Source organism: Hibiscus syriacus, unplaced genomic scaffold (assembly GCF_006381635.1).
Source record: "Hibiscus syriacus cultivar Baekdansim isolate YM2019G1 unplaced genomic scaffold, ASM638163v2 tig00009942_pilon, whole genome shotgun sequence".
Classification (NCBI taxonomy): Eukaryota; Viridiplantae; Streptophyta; class Magnoliopsida; order Malvales; family Malvaceae; genus Hibiscus; species Hibiscus syriacus.
The window spans coordinates 449,330-470,279 of NW_024062205.1; the positions used below are offsets into that span (position 1 = coordinate 449,330).

The 20,950-nt window shown below is 34.2% G+C and overlaps 1 protein-coding gene and 1 pseudogene across 1 annotated transcript; one reads left to right on the forward strand and one right to left on the reverse strand.

The window, feature by feature from the left end:
* Positions 1–2,287: 2,287 nt before the first annotated feature.
* LOC120203429 lies at positions 2,288–4,338 on the forward strand. Its single transcript, XM_039203722.1, has 5 exons — positions 2,288–2,659; positions 2,725–3,027; positions 3,618–3,836; positions 3,912–4,040; positions 4,123–4,338. The coding sequence occupies exons 1-5, from the start codon at positions 2,393–2,395 to the stop codon at positions 4,321–4,323; spliced, it is 1,119 nt and encodes a 372-aa protein (XP_039059653.1). The 5' UTR covers positions 2,288–2,392; the 3' UTR covers positions 4,324–4,338.
* Positions 4,339–16,059: 11,721 nt separating this feature from the next.
* Positions 16,060–16,954, reverse strand: LOC120203523 (annotated as a pseudogene).
* Between the last annotated feature and the right edge of the window lie 3,996 nt (positions 16,955–20,950).

Genomic DNA, 20,950 nt, shown 5'->3' on the forward strand with positions numbered 1-20,950 from the left:
CGAATGTTCAGTGAATCGTTCGACGAGAAGTTCGTTTATTAATTAAACGAACGAACATGAACAAGATTTTGTGTTCGTTTAATTAAATGAACGACCACGAACAAAGAGTTCGTTCATTCATTTATATTCGTTTATTTATGTTCTGTTAATGTTCGTTCATTTATGTTTGTTCGTTTATATTCATTTATGTTTGTTCGTTTATGTCCGTTTATGTTCGTTTGATTATGTTCATTTACTTTCGTTCGTTTATGTTCGTTCATTTATGTTTAGATCAATATCTCGAGACCAATTTAAAATATTAAGGCCTAATAAATTTTGGTATGATACACATTAATATTTTAAAATTCAATTAAGTTTAAATACAAATAAAAAGCCCAAAATAATTAAATAAAATATAATCCTAAAATTATTAAGAATGAAGAAAAAAATCTATTTTCAAATCTCAATCTTATAGGCTATCGCTCACACCTCACGCTATTTAGTCTTTGTCCACTGTTGTCTAGTTCTCTTCACTAAGTTAACGGAGACGACTCGGTCGGAACGTCAGAATAAATTTTTTCAAAACTTCAAGTTCTTGTTGTAAAATAAGTTCATTTATGTTCGTTTGTTTTGTTCATTTATATTCGTTTACGTGATTATTGTTATTTTGGTTTGTGTTCGTTTGTTTTGTTCATTTGTTTTGTCTGTTTATATTTGTTCGTTTATTGCGTTCGTTTATGTTTGTTTACATCCGTTCTTTTATGCTCGTTTATCATTTAAATGAATGAACATGAACGAACACGAACTAACTACATTCCTTAATGAACGAACATGAACAAGAATTTTTTTGTTCATTTATGTTCGTGTTCGTTTATTTGTTCTATTAAAGTTAAACGAATGAATATAAACATATCGTCGTTCGTTTTTGTTCGATTTGTTTACAGGCTTAATGACCTTCCATGGAAATCCCCAATTAGGTGTCAAGCATTAAATCTACACTGTTAAATTTAGTGAACAAATTAAAAATGTATATATAAAAACATATCGAATAATTCTACGATGTGATAGTCTAATTTAAGGTTAATTTAAGACGATTTTAATTTAAAAATTTTATTATGTTAAACCTAAAAAATAATACAAATTTGTAACATTTTTTATTACAATAAAAAAATTATATTACAAAATTTAGGATTTACAACCGAAAATATTATGAATAATGTAACATTTTCGATTTCAATATGTCCAACTTAAAAAGTTTTACTCTTAATAAGATCTTTAGTTACAATCAGTTCTTATCTTTTTTAATTGTATATTAACAAATTATATTTTAGAATTTTTGAATCGTACTACTAAAAGCATGACGGGTACAATTTCATAAAATCAAACTTAATTCTTATTTAAATAAAGTTTAGAACTTAATAATTTAGTTTTAAATTTTTAGAAATCATAAAAAAATCATTGAATAACCTCAACAATAGAAAATTTATACAATATACATAACCAGTTGTTTTTTTGGAAGCTTCCTAACCGCCCCACGTGTCTTAGCCACAAATTCATTAGTGGTCGCCGGTCCATTCTTTTGCTAGGGATGTGTTTGGTTTCTAACTAATCTTCCCCTCAATAATTTACTCCTAGTAATTAAAATTTTACGTGAAATTTCACTCTCTTATTTCGGCGACACGTTTTAAATTCTAATTCAAAGAATTGTTTACACATTTTATTAATAGAGTAAAATATGCTGATGATCTTATGATCATATGTACTGTTTTGTTAAAATTTTTAATTATTAAAAGTTATAAAATAGTTAGATATTTATTTATATATTAATTTTTTTCATGGCAATCGTCTAAATTAAACGTTAGTCTCTTGATTGAGTTATAATAAAATTTGATCATAAAATTGTTAGAGTTGTATTTTATGAGTCGATGCTTCATTTATATTATATTATCGAACCAATACTTGAAATATTATGTTATCAAGTTAGTGCTTGAAAAGCAACATTGATATCAATATATATCATAAAAATATAATTTTATTATATCTCAATTAATAAACTAACGTCAAACTTAAACGACTATCAACTTTATTAAAATAAATAAATTTAGAACATATAAATTATTAATTAATCATTTTATAATTTTTGATGATAAAAAAATTTAACATGCAATATACTTTTTTTATGAAAAAAAAAGGACGACAATAAGAGCTTTAAGTCTAAAGAAGACGACGTTACAACACAAGAGAAAACACTGACACCTATAAATAAATAAATAAAAAGTCCGTGTCTGAGCCAAAGGGGAGACAAAACTTCACCAAAAGTCCAAAATCTGAACATGCTCACCTCTTTTTAACTCGTATTCGGCTCAGGGGACTCGCACAAGTAAACCACCGTCTCAGTGAGCTCAAAGAATCGATGGAGACAAGTACAGCAACAACAGGAACCTCCGTAAAGGAGAAAAGTGATCAGCAGCAGGTACTCGACGGTTCGAGTATAATGGGATTGGTCGAGAACGACGAGGTGTTTAGCAACTTCGTGGATCATAAATTCAAGGAGCTCGATAAGGACAACGACGGCCAGCTCTCCGTGAAGGAATTAAAGCCCGCCGTTGCCGATATCGGCGCTGCTTTTGGCTTGCTTGTTCAGGGTTCTTCTCCTGTTTCCGATAATATCTACTACGAGGTTTGTCCTCAACAATCACCATCGTATAGTTTTCTTTTTCCTTAAAAAACACTATTTTTTTCCAGGTTTTGAACGAGTTCACTCATGGACAACAAGAAAAAGTGAGTAAGGCAGAGTTTAAAGAGGCTCTTTTGGATATTCTACCAGGTATAGCGGCGAGTTTGAAGAGAGACCCTGTTGTGATTCTTCGTATTGAAGGAGAAGATCTGTTGGATTTCATCGATGGTCCGAGTTATGATGCAGAGATGGTGTCTGTATTTTCACAGATTAGGTGCTCCGATGATGATGCGTCGTTGCTCGATTGCATTGTTAAGGCTTTTGGGAAACTCACGGTTGATCATGGAATGCCCCCTTGTTCCGATTCATGGGTGATTTACTTTCCCTATCTACATTTCAATAGCATATTAAGGAAGTGTTGGCAAAATCAAAAGGAATAATGTCAAAATTAACCCTAATGTATATTCAATGATTACTTCAACTCTTTTTTTTAATATTTTAGTTTCTACTGTTTCAATTTTGATCAAAATGATTTTTATAAAATAAATAATATTATTGAAATAATATTTTTACATATATTTAATTATTGACGTGTCAATTATCACATATTAAGTCATTATCTTGACATATATCAAATGTTATCATGTTGATTGATGTGTTATATGTCACATCATTATTTTAGATGAGTCATATGTTACATCATTATTTTATATGAAGTAGCATGACACATTAACAATTTAACATTTGTAAAAATGTCATAACATGTATTAATTTATTAGTCAATTAACAGTTTTTATCTAATAAGAATAATTTTGATTAAAAACTAAAAAGTCAAGGATTAAAGTATTAAGAAAATAATAGAGACTAGAATGACTATTTTGATAAATGTTGTAGGCTAATTTGATTATTATGTCAAACCAAAATTTCAACCTTTCTTTTTTGGCTTGTGATGCTGGTGTAGGTTATGAGCAACACGGTGGAACCAGCTTTGAAATCATGGGATGGCTATGATCAAGGCGTGCCCGTCTCGAAAATAACTTTCTTGGAAGAATTTAGGAAAGTGGCAAAGCATGTGGCTCAAAACCTCAAGGAGCAGCCTGTGATTGTTGCCCATAGTGAAAACACTTTCGATGGAAGGGGCATCAAGAGATTACTATCCAACAAGTTTGAACTCAACAGGGTACATGTCCATTGTTGTCTCATTCGATGAATGTTTCGGTCATTACTAATCATCGCTTTCGCTTTGCAAATGCAGTCACTGAATGCAGCTTTGCAAAACGTTCCCAGAGATAGCCACGGGAAAATATCGACCGCGTGCTTACGCGTCGTGCTGGATGAAGTGGCTCCATCTGCCGGTCTACCTCCGATCGGTGCAGTCGAACAGGTATCTCAATGGCACATCACGCACATACAGTTTCGGCCTTGATTTTCCCCCGTCACTTACTTAAGTTGTTGAAATTCACCAGATTGACCAGGTCGTGGCGGATGTTTTCGGCACGATACATGCGGATGAGGGGAAGATGGTTAAAGAAGATGAGTTGAAGAATCTGGTGACAGAGATCTTGTGGAGCATCATGCTGCAGTTAGAGGAAAATCCTATCGCGGTTTCATCAAACTGCGTAGTGCATGAGCCCCTTGAATCATCCTCTTCCGTTTTGCAGCCATAATCCAAGTTCTCAATCACACTTCCTGTTGTGCAATTCGATGGGTTGTGTCAATGGAATATATTACTATTATAATTACATAAACATGAAAATATCAATATTACTTTCATATAATGTCAATATCATCAGAAAGTATTTGAAATGTTTATAAATTAGTTCTTAAAATCTGATCATTGGTACCCAAATTAGGATTAATAACAATAACAATCACTATTTCAAAACAATTGTAAAAGTTTAAAGATCTTATATGATGTCATGAGTATAACCAAAATTTTGTTCAATACAGTTTTTTGATAAGATTTTTAATCAGAAGGTATAGAAGATATATGTATTTTTTACTGAAATATTTATCTTATAATTTTTTAACGAGAAATATTATATTTAATAGACATTTAATGAGGATAATTATGAATATTTGTTATTTGTTGATGCCTATTTTGATTAAAGTTTTATGCAATAAGATTTTGATTTATTTTATTATTATGATTTTATGTCTATTAAAATTAAAATTTTATAACAACTAAGTCGTTAGTCTAGTGGGATGAGAAATTATATTCATTAAATAAGGTCAAGATTTCAAACCCTGACGTTTACGAATGGAGTAAAGTAGGTTGGGTGAGTCGTCCTTACCTCCGCAATATCCAGTTTGGATTAGCCGATCAATACAACTAATACTAGGTGCACTACAACAAAAGTGTTCTGTAGCGACGTTTTTAGCGGCGTTTAGAGAGTAAACGCCACAATATTTTGAAATCTAGCGGCGTTTATAATCCAAACGCCGCCAAATGATAATATTGAAAAAACGCCGCAATAGAGTGGTAATCTAGCGGCGTTTATGGCACAGACGCCGGTATAGAGTTATTTATTGTGGCGTTTTATCAACAAACGCCGTAAAAGATTAGTCATTTAGAGGCATTTTTGTATAAACGCCGCTATTGAGTATTAATGGTACGACGTTTTTTGATAAAAGCCGTAATATTGTTGTTTTTAGTGGCGTTTTATGTACAAACGCTGCAATATATTGGACATATAGTGGCGTTTTAACAAAAAAAACGCCGCAATAGAGAAGAAATTTTGTGGCGTTTTAAGCCAAATGCCACAATATAGCGGTAAGTTAGCGGCGTTTATACCTCAAACGCCATAATAATCAATACTTTCGCGTCGTTTTTAGACAAACGCCACAATAGTATTAATCAATAGTGGCATTTTTTTTATAAACATCACAAAAGTATGTGATATAGTGGCGTTTGTATTAAAAATGCCGCAAAATCTTAAATATATGGTTTTTCTTTTCTCCTTCCTAAACCCTAAAATCATTTCAACTCTTCTTCCCTCAAACCTTCTTCTATGGTATAACAACAGGCTGAGCACGATTCCAAGCGACGTCATCTTTTGAATATCCCAGCGACCAAATCGGCCCTCTGATCGACGGACTATAACACAATTGCACGGTTTGATCCCTCTTAAATTAATGATATTTTCATTTTCATTTTTGTGGGTATTCTGAAAATGGTGAAACCCAGAAAGCTAACGTATTGGAAAAAAAAGGAGCAGGTGTTGCCTTGAGTAAGAGAAATTATCGTAGGAATGTCTGCGTGGCGTCTTTGCTCTGACGATGGATCAAATTATCGTTGGGAGGCTATCGGTCCGGTCTCGCCGTCAAAACTCGATGATGACCCGAAAGGAAATTTTATTGCTCCATACCCTTCCATGGCCGATCTCGTACTTGAAGGTAATAATCTATAAATCTTTAAGCCGCTATATACTATTTTTCTATGGTCACTAAAATTTCATAGATCGTACGCTTGTAGGATCTTCAAAGCTTATTGAGAACGATGATAGAGGAGTTGATAAATACCCGATGTTTAGAACTGAATTTGGTAACTCTGTGGCGTTGAGAGAATCTTCAATTGCAAAAGCAGTATGTATCCTCAATGATGACGATGTTTCCTCTACTGTTACTCCAAGTAAACATTTTATATAATCTATTTAAATTTATTTTAATGTTTGATTCATTTCCCAAGCCACCTTTAATCAAGTTTCATAGTATAGGTGGAAGTTCGTTATCTGTTTCAAGTGAAGCACTGAAGCGCGCAAAGAGTCTTCTTGGTGAACCGGAGGTAGGGGATTTATTTGGTGAAATGAATGAACAGTTTCTCCATATAGAGTTTACAGGGAGGAAAAACTTAACGATGCGTCGTCAAACAAGGAAAACAGCTTTCCTACGTCCTTTCCCCACGAAGGAGCAATGAAGACTAAATTGTAGTGAACAATATGGGTGAAGACTGTTTATGCATAACTTTAATGTTTCTAAATTTTAATGTATTTTGTTGTTAAGTAGTTTTATGCATAACTTCTTTCTTAATTAAAATGTATGGTTGTTGTTAATTACATAAAAGTAAATGGTAGTAAATTTAGTTTATCTAGAGAAGAAATGAAATATTTAAAATATGTTAATCTTATATAAATAAAGGTATTTAGCGGCGTTTATATCAAAAAATACCGCAATAGGTTTATCAATAGCGGTGTTTTAACAAAAAATGCCGCAATAGGTCTATCAATAGCGGTGTTTTTACAAAAAATGCCGCAATAAGTACATCTATACATTTAATTTAATGTTTATCAAATAGAGACGTTTCTTTAAAAAACGTCTCGATAGAGTAGTAATATATCGACGTTTGTGGTACAACCACCGCAATAGGGTTAGTTTTTATATAAATGTCACAGTAGGTTTCATCAATAGTGGCGTTTGTATCTAAAAAAGCCGCAATAGATTCATTTATAGTGGCGTTTTTATAATTAACGCCGCTATAAAGTGTACTTTAGCGGCGTTTGTCTCCAAACGCCGTAATAGGCTTTATCAATCGTGGCGTTTTTATTAGAAAACGCCGCAAAATAAATGGTCTTTTATATCATAAAACCTATCACTTTTTCCTTTTTCACGAGTACCGCCCCCACCCTCCCGTTTTCTCTCTTTCAACCCCGGTGCTATCCACTCATCCCATCTCTGTCAGCATTCGTTGTTAAGGGTAAGGTCCTCGATCTTCTTCCTTAAAGCCCCTCACATTGTGACCCTTGTTTTGGTTGTCATTGGGGGCTGTTTTGGAGTGCGAAACCAACAGCTTTGGCTCACAATCACCGTCGTTGGGGTGTTTTTCGGCCGATTAAGGCTACCGTAGGGTTGGGTTTTCGTCGAGGTAGGGCTTAGCCGACTTGGTTCGCGTCTGGTCGGCTCTGGTTCGTCGTGGGAGCCTCTGTATTTTGCTTTCTCCTTATATTGTCGGTGTTGCTGGTCGTTTAAGGTCACGACAACGTTGGCCGATTTTGAGGTATGTTTTTCACAAATTTCTATTATATACTATTTTCTCCATTCTTTTCCAATTTATCTGGTTCCAATTTTGGTCCAGCTCCAGGAATTGAAACTGTTTGTGTTTTCCCCAAAAACAGCGCCAAAGGTAATACACCTTTTGATGCTGCATCTGGGATTTTGACACTAGTAGTTTGCGTTTATTAGTGTTTAGCAAAGAACCTATCCCTTGTTCAGAAACTAAAATAATTTTTCTGGTTTTATCGTTAATTAATAGTTCAATGTTCATTACATATATGGAATGAAATGTCAATATTTGGAAAATTCATCTGTAATTTTTGTTTACCAATGCTATCATATATACAAATGATTTATGTTTCAAATGTGAATGTAGTTTATCTAGGTAGGCTTTTAAGATCCATTGCATTGGAAATGAAAAATATAAACTATAAGTTATTTAAAAATTAAACCACCTCCACATATTCATGTCTGGATTAGAAATGATGTTTTCTCTTAATGGTTAGAGATGTCAGGTTCAGAATCAATTCACACAATCAGGACCCCTTCACGATGTCATTTAAACTTACGAACGATGCATGTTAACTTAATTTAACATCTACTTCTTATTCTACAGATTTTAGATTTTTATAACATTGATCTTGACGAAAACTAAGAGTTAGAAGGTCTTGCTGTTTTTTTTCTTTGGAATCTTCTGTTGGTATTTAACCAGATAAAATGCTTATGTTCAGTTTTTGTTGAGCGTAGACTGAAATCTACAATATGTTGGAGTTCATTTATATGTTTTCTGATTACTATGTTGATGGTAATATGGTATTTGGCTGTCAAAATTAAAAAATGTTAATTGATAATGTGGTACTGATCTGTTGCATATTCTTTAAATTAATTTTTACTACGAACTAATTAGTATAAAGGAATCTCTCATCTGTGTTTATCTTTCTATAGGTGTTTGATTTTATTGTTCAAAAGCTTCAAGCACTGAGAAAACCGAAGACAAACATTCAGATTCTTCAACAAAACTTTCTTTTGAAATACAAGTACGCTTCCTCTATAATATTTTTGGTGGCTCATTTACTGTTTCTATTGTGTTCAACACCCGGATGCTTAGCTTAGTATCTGAATTTCAAGGAAAACCTGTATATTCTAAGAATTTTCATGAATTCTATCATACACCATCAAACTGTATAATTGTATTAGCCCAAAAGGCAATTGGCATGTATTTGATCTCTATGTATTGTGTGATACTGGCTTTAATTGTTGCTATATCAAGCCTGGGTTAACAAACAAGGCCCAAGCTCAAGTGCTATCATGCCAAATTATATTATGGTCTGATCCAACCGAAAACCAGTAGTCAAATGGTTTTGATTGTTGGTTCTTGGTTGGATACTTAACAAGCTAAAAGTATTGAAGCGTGTTTCTTTCATAATTGTAAAAGAAAATTCTTACTTTAAGTGAAATAAAAATTCCTTTTTTAAGTTATTAATTAATCCAAATAATTAACACAATAATGGTTTAGTTGATTATTTCTCTTTTAAAGATATTTAGCTTTCTGAATAGACATTGTATAGTTGGCTCTTCTGATTTAAAATTAACTACTAGTGTTTCTTTTAGCTATTTGAGATAAGAAAAATAAACGCAAACTTTCTTTCTTCTCATTATGTCAACCAATTATTGTTGAACTCTGAAACGGAAAGATGTAATTTCATTGCTGATAGATATACTAAATTCAACTTAGCTTTGACATTGAAAATATGAAAGAATACATAATCAAGCTTTTTAAGGGAAATTTAAAGTTTGATAGTCCAATTATAGATCTATTAGTTTAGATTCTACTGATGTTTAGTAGGTTCAAAATCAAAGCAACTTGATGATATATACTAATTATCGGAATCTAGGAAAACATATATTATGACATGTTCAATATATGATATCCATACAATGTCTTGATCATATGTACAAGATTAATTACTTACTTTTCTCTATAGTATTAGTAATAAAATGTGAAATTAAATGTAATGCTTCTGTTTAGGTTCTAAATTTATCTATAATATTAGCAATTAACATTTGAATTTGAAACTCCAGAAATACGAAATGGATAAGAGTTGGATGGATTTCTCAAGGGTCAGCATCGAATATCGAAATGGAGTTGAAAACTTTCTAAATTTAGCTTTTCTGAATGCAAGCCAAGAGAATATGATTCTTTGCCCTTGTAAGAACTGTGTTAACATTAACTGGCACATTCGTGAAGTTATGTACGAACATCTAGTTGTTTTTGGCTTTGTTCAGGGGTATAGAAAATGGATCTTTCATGGAGAGTTTGTATCAGATAGATCTGCTTCCACGAGTTCTTCGACTTATCCTGCTCCTTCTCACCATCCAACTTTTAGAGAAGATGACATGGAAGGGATGTTACGAGATGCATTTAATATGCACAATAGTCAGTCGTATGTGACAGAAAATTATTGGCAGAATAATGTTAATGATTCCATTGAGATGGGAAGAATTGGATGCGATGAAGAGCCAAATGGAGAAGCGACAAAGTTTTACAAGTTGCTGAATGAAATGAATGAACAACTTTATGATGGATCAAAGTTTTCAAAGCTATCTTTCTGCATTCGTCTTTTCCACTTAAAATGCCTGGGAGGGTGGACTGGAAACTCCTTTACGCAATTGTTGGAGTTACTAGGAGAAGTGTTTCCTTATGCAAAATCCCTCAATCATGTAAAGATATGAAGAAAATGATAAAAGATTTGGGTTTTGGATATGACAAAATTCATAGTTGTCCGAATGATTGTATGTTGTATTGGGGTGATCGAAAAAATCAGGAGTCTTGTCATGTATGCGGAAAATCTCGATGGATGCGTAGGGAGGCAGAAAATGTTACTGAGGATGAAGCTCAAGCACCATCAAGAAATAAACCGGTCAAGATTCTCCGATATTTTCCTCTCATACCTAGGCTACAAAGATTGTTTATGTCATCCAAGACTGCTGAGTATATGAGGTGGCACCATGATAGCAGAACCGATGATGGATTATTACGGCATCCTGCAGATTCTTTAGCTTGGAAGTCATTTGACAATAAGTATCCAAGTTTTGCGAGAGATCCTCGAAATGTCAGGCTCGATCTTGTAACTGATGGGTTTAATCCATTCAAAATCATGAGTACTTTGTATAGTACTTGGCCTGTTGTACTTGTTCCATACAATTTGCCACCCTGGATTTGCATGAAACAATCATATTTCATCTTATCCATGATAATCCCCGACGAGAAAGGCCCCATAAATGATATTGATATTTACATGCAGCCGCTAATTGCCGAGTTGAAACAGTTATGGGAAGGGGTCGAAATGTATGATGTGTGGACGAAGGAGAACTTTAATTTAAGCGCGACTTTATTATGGACAATTAATGATTTTCCTGCGTATGCAAATTTATCTGGTTGGAGTACCAAAGGTCGTTATGCTTGTCCTTGTTGTGCTGCACAAACATGTTCGAAGTGGTTGGTTAATGGAAATAAGTTCTCTTATATGGGACATCGTGTGGTTACCTGATAATCATAGATTTAGATGTCAAAAGAATATGTTTGATGGTGATGAAGAGTTTCGAAATGCTCCTGAGCAAACAACAGGCTCTGAAATATTCAGAATGTTGAAAAATATCAATTTTACTTATGGAAAGATGAATCAACCAAGTAGTACATGATCAAAGAAAAAGGCAAAACATGTTAATGAAGAGGTTGAAGTTGACGAACAAACTGATGATGAGTCTGATGAAGAGAATGATCCAAATGAGGTAGACTTGTGGAAAAAGAGGAGTGTATTCTTCGAGTTGCCTTATTGGAAAAAGCAGATTTTGAGACATAATCTTGATGTAATGCATATTGAGAAAAAATGTTTGTGAGAATATTATCGGGACCATTCTGAATGATGCTAGAAAATCTAAAGATAATCTTAAGAGTTGACTTGACTTAGTGGATATGGGAATTCGACATGATCTTCATCCGCAATTACATCCGAATGAAAGATATTTCTTGTCGGCTTCTATTTTTTCTCTTTCGAAGAAAGAAAAAGAAGTGTTTTGCACGGTGTTGAAGGATATAAAGGTCCCATATGGGTATGCATCAAACATTTCACGATCAGTCAGTGTTAAAGAACGAAGACTTTATGGTTTAAAGTCACATGACTATCACATATTAATGCAAGATTTACTGCCAGTAGCAGTTCGCGGTTGTATGTCGAGTAAGGTGACGTCTTCTATCATTGAACTTTCTAATATAATGAAAGCCATCTGTGGGAAAGTTCTAATGGTTGAAAAACTTGATAAATTACAAGATCGAGTTGCATTGACTTTATGCAACTTGGAGAAGATATTTCCGCCTTCATTCTTCACAATTATGGTGCATCTGCTAATTCATCTTCCTCACGAAGCAAGAGTTGGTGGACTAGTATTCTATCGATGGATGTACCCTATAGAGAGGTGTTAATTGATTTACACGTTTCAAATTACTACTGATTATACCTTTTAATAAAATGTATTTATGTAGTATGTTGTTTTGTGTATAGGTTCTTGGGCAAGTTGAAGTCTTATTGTCGTAATAAGCGTTATCCGGAAGGATCAATTGCTGAAGGGTATTTGGCAGAGGAATGTATGACATTTTGCTCTCGATATTTGGAAGATGTTGAAATAAGATGGAGTAGACCAAATCGAAATGATGTGTTGAGTACTGATGACTTACCTCAACATTATTTGTTTGGAAGTTATGGTCAACCATTAAGGAAAGTTGAAATTGCACACTTAGATGACACGTCTTGGGTACAAGAACACCGATATGTTCTTTTCCATCACGATTCAATATCCTTTTCGCACGTAAGTCTTTCGGACCCAAGTTATATGAAATCTCTTAATCTTTTATATATATCAATTTTTAACGACATAATATACTTTATAGTGAGTTTAAAGAAGTCTTGAGATCTCGTGCACGCTCCCCGAAGATTAAATCAGCGAGAGCTACATAAGTTATTCACAGAAACTTTTCATGAATGGTTAGGACATATGGTAAGCAACTAAATCTTACGGAATACTTATAAATAATATATGTCTTGCTTTTTATATTGACATCAATGCAAATTAATTCACCATTCATGTGTAATAGGTTTGGAGTGGGAGAGAAGTTAGTGAAGATGTTAAATGGCTTTCTCAAGGTCCGAATATAATAGTTAAAAGATATAATGCCTTCCTCATTAATGGGTTCAGGTTCCACACGAAATCTCGTGAAAGATTAAGGAGGACACAAAATTGTGGAGTCGTAGTTACTTCGTCAACTACAAGTTATATTACTGTCAGGGACAATAATCCGTAGGAGGGAGATGTCGATTATTATAGAAATCTTACGGACATTATTGAGTTAGATTATTATGGAAAACGAAAGGTTGTCCTGTTTCGGTGTGACTGGGTTGATGTAAACAGATGCATAAAAAGAGATAAATTCGGGTTTACAATGGTGAATTTCTCTCGAATAATTCATACGGGTCAACGTTTGATGGATGAACCATATGTATTTTCTTCTCAAGTGAAACAAGTATTTTATTGTCACTATCCAATGGATGACGGTTGGTATGTTGTGCTCCGAAATACTCCCAGAGACGTGATAGACATCGGAGATGGAAGTAGAGATAAAATTGAAACAAGATCAGAATGTGTACCTCTACTACCACAAAACTTAGATGAAACTATCATAAATACAACACAATTTCAATGGGTTCGAGAGGACGTTGATGAAGATATTTATGACAACTGACATTACATAAGAATGTCGTACGAGTTTATATCTTCATTTATTTATTTATAATGTTATAACCTTTAACATTTTGTCTTTCAATATATTAATTAATTCGTTTTTTATTACACATGTTTGTTTATTACATATATCATGCCGAGGAGAAAAATAACTAATTTACGAGTTGTTCGAGCTTCTGAAGACCATGAAGAAAGAAATAACGAAGAATCGAATGCACCTGAGTCTTCTGAAGTTCCTGAAACTGTTGAAGAATAAGTAGAAATTCAAGGTAATCTTCAAAACTTAATTTACTACTTTGATCATTTTCAAAACTGACATTTAATAATTTCTTACATAGTTGAAAATGCTGGAACGCGCAAGACTCGAGGACGTACAACTTTGAAGGAATTATATCAACTTCCTCCTGGGCATCGTGTCAAAGTTTCAAGAAATGATGTCGGTCAACCTATTGGCCCAGAAGCACGTCTTCTAGCAGGTTACTTAGGCATAGTTGGACGTAATACGAATCTGTTACCGATCAATTATGAGTCATGGCGCGAAATGCCTAATAGTAACAAAAATCAGGCGTTGGATTTTATTAAGGTAATAATGTCATTATTAGTATATACTCTATAGCAATTCAATACTAACGTATACTTACGGTGCACACTTATTTGTTGTATAGGAGAAATTTTCTTTAGAGGTATCTGACGATTATGTGAAGCAAGCGTTAGGGAAGAGATGGAGGGACCACAAGAGCTTCTTAAAGAAGAAACACTTCAAGAATGATCTCAGTCTTGAAGAGAGGCTGCAAACAGTCCCACCTGGAATGCTCAGGTACCAATGGGAAGATGCAGTCAGATTTTGGAGTTCACAAAAAGGACATGTATGTTGTATTTTTCAGAAATAATTGTAACGAATTATAAATCATCATTAAAATTGGTTGTTTGACATTATAGGACCGAGAGCATGTTGGTGTCGCTAGCAGGCAACATCAAAAGTTTACGCACACGGTTGGATCAAAGAGTTTTGCTTGTATAGCTAATGAGGAGGTATTATAGATTATTGACATTGTTTTTTGTATTCTATGTACATACAAACTCATAGTAATTATATTATGATATTTTGTAGGAAAATACACCCGGTTCTAAAGTTGGCCAAATCCAACTATTCGACATGACACATACGAAGAAGGATGGAACTCCTATGACTACTGAAGCTGCAAAAATTATGGTATGTTTATTGGGTACATGTTTTAAATTTACCTGAATTTATTTATATTTGTACCATGACATCTTTTATTTTAATTAATTATTCACCTTATTATTAGGAAAATTTGAAGGAGAAAAGGGCGGAGTATTATGCTTCGGGTTCGAGTCACGGTCTTGTTAATGATGATGACATTGAAAACCGAGCTATTAATGACGTTTTGGGTCCTGAAAGATATGGTCGGGTGCGTTGTCAAGGATCATTTGTTCCGACCAAATATTTTGAATCCAGTTCATCACAGTACATGTCATCACAGTCTCAATCTTCCCAATTATAAGTTAGTCGTGTAAAACAATAATTGGCTGATATGGATCAACAAATGGCTAACATGAAAGCGGAAAATGAAGCAAGGGAAGCAGCGGCAGCACAGAGAGAAGCAACATATCAACAGAGATGTGAAGAATTTGAAAAACGACTCACTGATATGATGAATATGATACAGAAAACTCAACCTCAAAATCCACCATCATAGACTCATTTATGTTATCAACATTATGTTATTGTTACTAAACCGTGTTTAATTGAACGTATATTATGTTAATGAAAACTTTTATTTATTATATTGGAATTTATGTTGCTTGTTATGGATATAGAGTTTTATGTTATGGTTGTTATGATTGTTGGATAATGAAACAGGTTGAGAAACATATTTGGGGTAATCGACAATAATTCTTTAACTGGTTAAATTCTGTGTTATTTAGCGGCGTTTGTTACAAAAAACGCCGCAATATATCGTACATTTAGCGGCATCTGTATACTAAAAACGCTGCTATATACCAGATCATCAACGACGTTTTATCCTAAAAATGTCGCTAAATGTCGAAACCTATTGTGGCGGTTGTAAAACAAACGCCGCTAAATGTCAAAACCTATTGTTGCGTTTGTAAAACAAACGCCGCGAAATGTCAAAACCTGTTGCTGCGTTTGTAAAACAAACGCCGCGAAATGTCAAAACCTATTGCGGCGTTTTTAAAACAAACGTCGCTAGATGTCAAAACCTATTGTTGCGTTTTTAAAACAAACCCCGCTAAATGTCAAAACCTATTGCGGCGTTTTTAAGACAAACGTCGCGACATGTCTAAACCTATTGCGGCACAAACGCCGCTAAATATCAACACCTTTTGCGACGGTTGTTGAACAAAAGCCGCTATATATCGTTACATTTTGCGGCCTTTTTTGTTCATAAACGTCGCGAACTTTAGCGACGCAAAAGGTATAAAAAACGCCGCAAAATGCCAGTTTTGTTGTAGTGGTGATTAATTCAAAAAAATTAAAATTTTATATGACGTTTGATATTTATGATTATAAATGCACGAACTAAATTATTTCAGTTGTCAAAAAATGATTGTTAGTTTTAAAAGTTTCGGATTCAAATATCGATCAAAACCAGCATCCATACTGAAAGACCCAACACTACCCCCAAACGCAAATTTGTACTAGTCCCACAGCCATAGCTTGACGACGATCAAAAGCCATCCATACTGAAGCAAAAAGGAACACAAAGGAACAAATTATCTCGAGCCAAAGGACCTGGCTTGTCCCCAGGACGATCATGGTCGGACCATGTGTCCCCGGTACAATGACTGTCAAGGTGCACCCCGCTAACGAATATGTACGTTCGATGCCACTGTTGACCACGGCTTTGAGTGCTAGTGAACCTAGTATGCCACCAACACATTGAGCCAAAATGTATATGGCAGCAGCTTTGGAAACGGAAACCAGGCCGGTCAGTAAAGTGGCGAACGAAACTATAGGATTGATATGGCCGCCAGAGATGGGGCATGTGGCAAGGAGGAGAACCGCGACGACAAAGGCGATAAGAACCGACATTACAAGGTTGAGTGTCGATGTTTCGGTTTGCAATGCCGAAATAACTATGGTGTCCAATGCAAAAACCAGCAATGTCCCTAGAAGCTCTACCAATGAAGCTCTCCATACCTATAATTCAACACCGTTTTGCTTGTTTAACAATGCATGGCAACTTAACAACAATATCTAGCCAACTTATAAAGTGACGAAAACAGCCAATAAAAAATATAAAAAAATATCTAAATGAGAATTTAAAATTTTCAGAAACGACAATCACCCCACCGACCCCTCGGTCCATCCCTATCTAGCAATTCAAGCCTTGTTCACACAACTTTGAAGGAGTTTATTAAAACTTTTTACTCCAATGTGATAAAATTTAATAAAAATATATATTTTATTAAAACTCATCACCTCGACGTAACGAGTTTGAATAATTTTTTTTTATTGAAACTCATCACCTCGACGTGTTGAGTTTATTGAACACTACAGTAAATGTCGTAAATCCTAAAATAAACTTCTATATATTCTATTGGGCTAATTAATAAAACAGTTTATCCCTTTGGGCCAAAATCTGATAAATTCCTTTTACGGGCTTTGGCCTATGTTCTGAAAATGGTAACATTGGAAGATAGGACGACCAATATACCCATTCGGAAGGGGTTATTTGAGATGGGTGGTTCATCTTTGGGATATTTGAGCTTTATGTTGTTTATTGGGCCATTTGAGCTCTCTATGTTAAGATCTTTAAACCCATATAACACTTGATGTAGGAATTCTTTCCTTGTGCATGTTAAAGGGGCCTAGATTGGCATGAAGCTTAATCATGAAATTTGTAGGGGCCAGGTGGGATGAGTATATGGCTATAATCGAGTAGATTTAAGTTTGAATATTGTTAAGTTCAACGCGATTCAAAAAATTTAACGTTAAGTTTGATTTGACGCAAAAATTCACAAATTTAAATTGTCAAGCTTGACTCAATCTCAAAATACAAAATTAAAGTTTGTCTCGAGCTCAAAAAAACTTGAACTCAAAATATTTTAAGCCTTAATTTGATTGAAACTTGAAGTTGAATTTGAACTTTAAACACATAAAAACCTTACACTATAATTTTTTATTATAAAAAACAACTTATAAATATTAATATTATTAATAATTTACTTTAAAATTAAAATTTTAATATATTATATTTTCTGAGTTGCTCATGAACTTTTTGAGTTGAGTATTAAATAATTCATTTCAACTCGTTAAAAAAATCAAATCGGCTTTATCAAATTATGTGTCAATTGAAACGTGACCAAATCAAATTAAAACAACTTACGTTATGTTTCGTCTAATTTATTATACTAGATTGCCCTAAATGATTAGTGGGAGGGTTACCCTAGGCAAGGACGCATTTGACTTTTCTTATTTAGGTGTTCTAATTTTTCTTTTGTTAATTTAGGTATTTAATGATACTAATGTTATCATTTAGGCGCCTAAGTCATTGCGACAATTAAAAAAATTTGTTAAATGAGATATATTACATTTATTAAATTTTGAAAGTTTTATTTTTTAAATAAAACTTATAATTTTTATTATATTTATAAAAATCTTAATATTTTTAAAAATCTAAACAAAATCTAAAACTCTAACCCTAATTTTATTCCTCTTTACCACTACTATATTGCCATCCCCCTTGCCGACATGTTATAGGACGGATTCAAGTTGCAAACCGAATCCTCCAATGCAGTCGAAGATCGAAATACGATCACACGTAGCTATTGTCTGTTGTTGTTGCAATGGAGACTGCTGTCGCGTGGGAGGTTGTTGTCACGGTGGTTAACAATGAACAATCAGCAAGAGGCAAGGGAAAACAATAGTTGGCCGAACTACCAGCAAGAGACAAAGAACGAGCAATAGTGGCAAAGGGCAGCAGCGACAGTGGGTTAAAGGGTTTGAATGAAGGTTTAAAAAATTTAGGGTATTTTTTAAGATTTGAGAAAAATTAGAGATTTTATTAAAATATAATTTTAAACTTTTTATTTTAATTTTTTTTAACTTTATAAATGTAAGCAGTATTATTTGATGAATTTTTTAAAGATCGTAACTAGGGACGGGCATGGGTCAGATTGATCCTACCCTAAAATTTTACATCCTTCACCCGACCCGAAATAATAAAAAATATTATTTTTATTCAATAAAACATTGATTTAATTGAAAATAATAATATATAGAGGTGTATTATTGTAATTATTCCTAAATATATAAGGAACATTATATTTTTTGGGTCGAGTATTTTTACCCTAAACCCGATTTCGACCTGAACCGACCCGAACATCACCTTTAAAAAATCTGATCCGAAACGACCCGAACTCAAATATTTTTAAAAAAACTCGATCCAATTGAGTTGGATCGAGTCGGAACCGTCGAATTCGGGTCCCATGCCCATCCTAATTAGGGGTGTGAAAATCCGGGTACCCAATCCATGTCAATAATTTCTCGGTCCGTGTCCCGACCCGGATGTTCCGGGTACCCGGATTTTGCAGGTACCCGAATACCCGAATTTTTTTCAAATTATAAAATAGCATTGGTGATAATTAAACATTTTATTTCAAGGAACAAAATCAAATGGAAAATCATTCTCTCACTGCGATGTGTTTGCATCAGTAGCATGCATACCTTGCATACAATGAAATATATACCCATTTTCCCTATAAATCCAAGGATTCATTCATGCATTTCGAAAGAATATGGAACACTAGCCCAGCTGATGTGAAATCAATTTCATCACTGCAATAACAGAAAAATGAGGCAATATCATCACTGCATCAATGCTTAAATTGACGAGTATAGTTTAATTTATGCCCAGAGCATGGCCAATAGTAGCAGCAAGCGTGGAAGATTGGAAAGCTTATAAGTTAGAACTACGGGTGTTGACTCAACACTGTTGAGTGGATTGTTACCTGTCTGAGTGGCTGGAACTGACCGGAGCGTAGAAGGCTTCCACGAAAGTTGAGGTTGGAGCTTGACGATTAACCTGCAGCGTGACTGTCCTGCCTGTTAGGGATTTAGATGGTTTGAGCCTTTGAGGCCTGGAGCGTGCAAACTCAATTTTGGGATTTACTCGGGTACCTGCATCATAGCGATTTTTAGTTAATATATTAAAAAAATTTAACCGGATATTCGGGTAACCGAAAAACTCAATTTTTATAACCCAAGCCCGAACCAGAAAGTGTCAGGTCTGGTACTCGACCCGGCTAGATAATGTTTTTTTAAAAAATTACCCGATTTTTTTATCTGGATCGACGAATCTAATAATTTTACACACCCCTAATCCTTATAGTAACAGTCAAGATATCTGGATAATAATATTGATAATGGCAAGGGGAGCTTTTTTAAGTAATTTTTAAAACTTTATTTGCCTGTGTTGAGATTTGAAAAAATATTGAAAAGGAAATGCAAGCTTATCATAAGGTGTGGAAGGCCACCATAGGTCTCCTCGAGAAGATAACCTGAATATTATATAAGGTCAAGACGGAGTGATTAATACTTATTATTTTAATATTTTAATTGTGTGTAATAATCATATACTCATGTTAAATATTTTTCTTAATACAAAATTTTAAACAAAAAATTTTGAAAATAATAAGTTATTGTAGACACCAAATTTCGTCCTCGATTAATATTACTACGATCATACTACTATAATATATTTATTGATTATATTATACAATATGATACATATCACACATTTTTTATTTTTTGCATCAGGCCCAATGTTACAATGTTAAACTTAAACCCCAAGATCCAGTTCAAACAAGCCCGTCAGCTATCCAACAGAGCACCAGACCCAAGCCATACGTGCAACCCAACTGTAGCAACTCGGGTCCAGTGCAGCAGCCCAAGTTCGACCCGCTTCCAGAACATGCGACCTGCTGGAGCAGCCCGAACCGAGCTAAACCCACATCAGTGAGCTAGGGTTTCCAGAACCCTAGCCTCTTCTCCATCAACGCCACATTTCACCCCTAAAGACTCTATACGACCGCACGCTTCTCCTCTGCATTTCATGGTGCCAATAACGATAACCACCAACAACCCGTAACAAACACAAAACAATAGTGTTTTATTCGGTTTTAAACACCTAAAAATAAGATTTTTATTCCTATAAATTCATGTAATCAAGGTCAGTTTGGTACACACCATTTTCATACGAAATACAGACAGAGATTATGAATTAAAACCGAGGCGTTTTTCTTTCAAAATTTGCGAAAAGAATATAAGGTAAACTTTATACCTTTTTATGCTTGCATGTTTGCGATGGTTGTGTTTTTGACTCGAAACCATATGTAGGAGTGTTCGGCCGATGACCAAAAGGGGTTGTTTTTCGAAACCATTTCTTTAGATCTACGCAACCCCGAGACCCTTTTGTAAAAATCATTCAGATATTGAGAAAGTGGGGTCAAGATCTACCA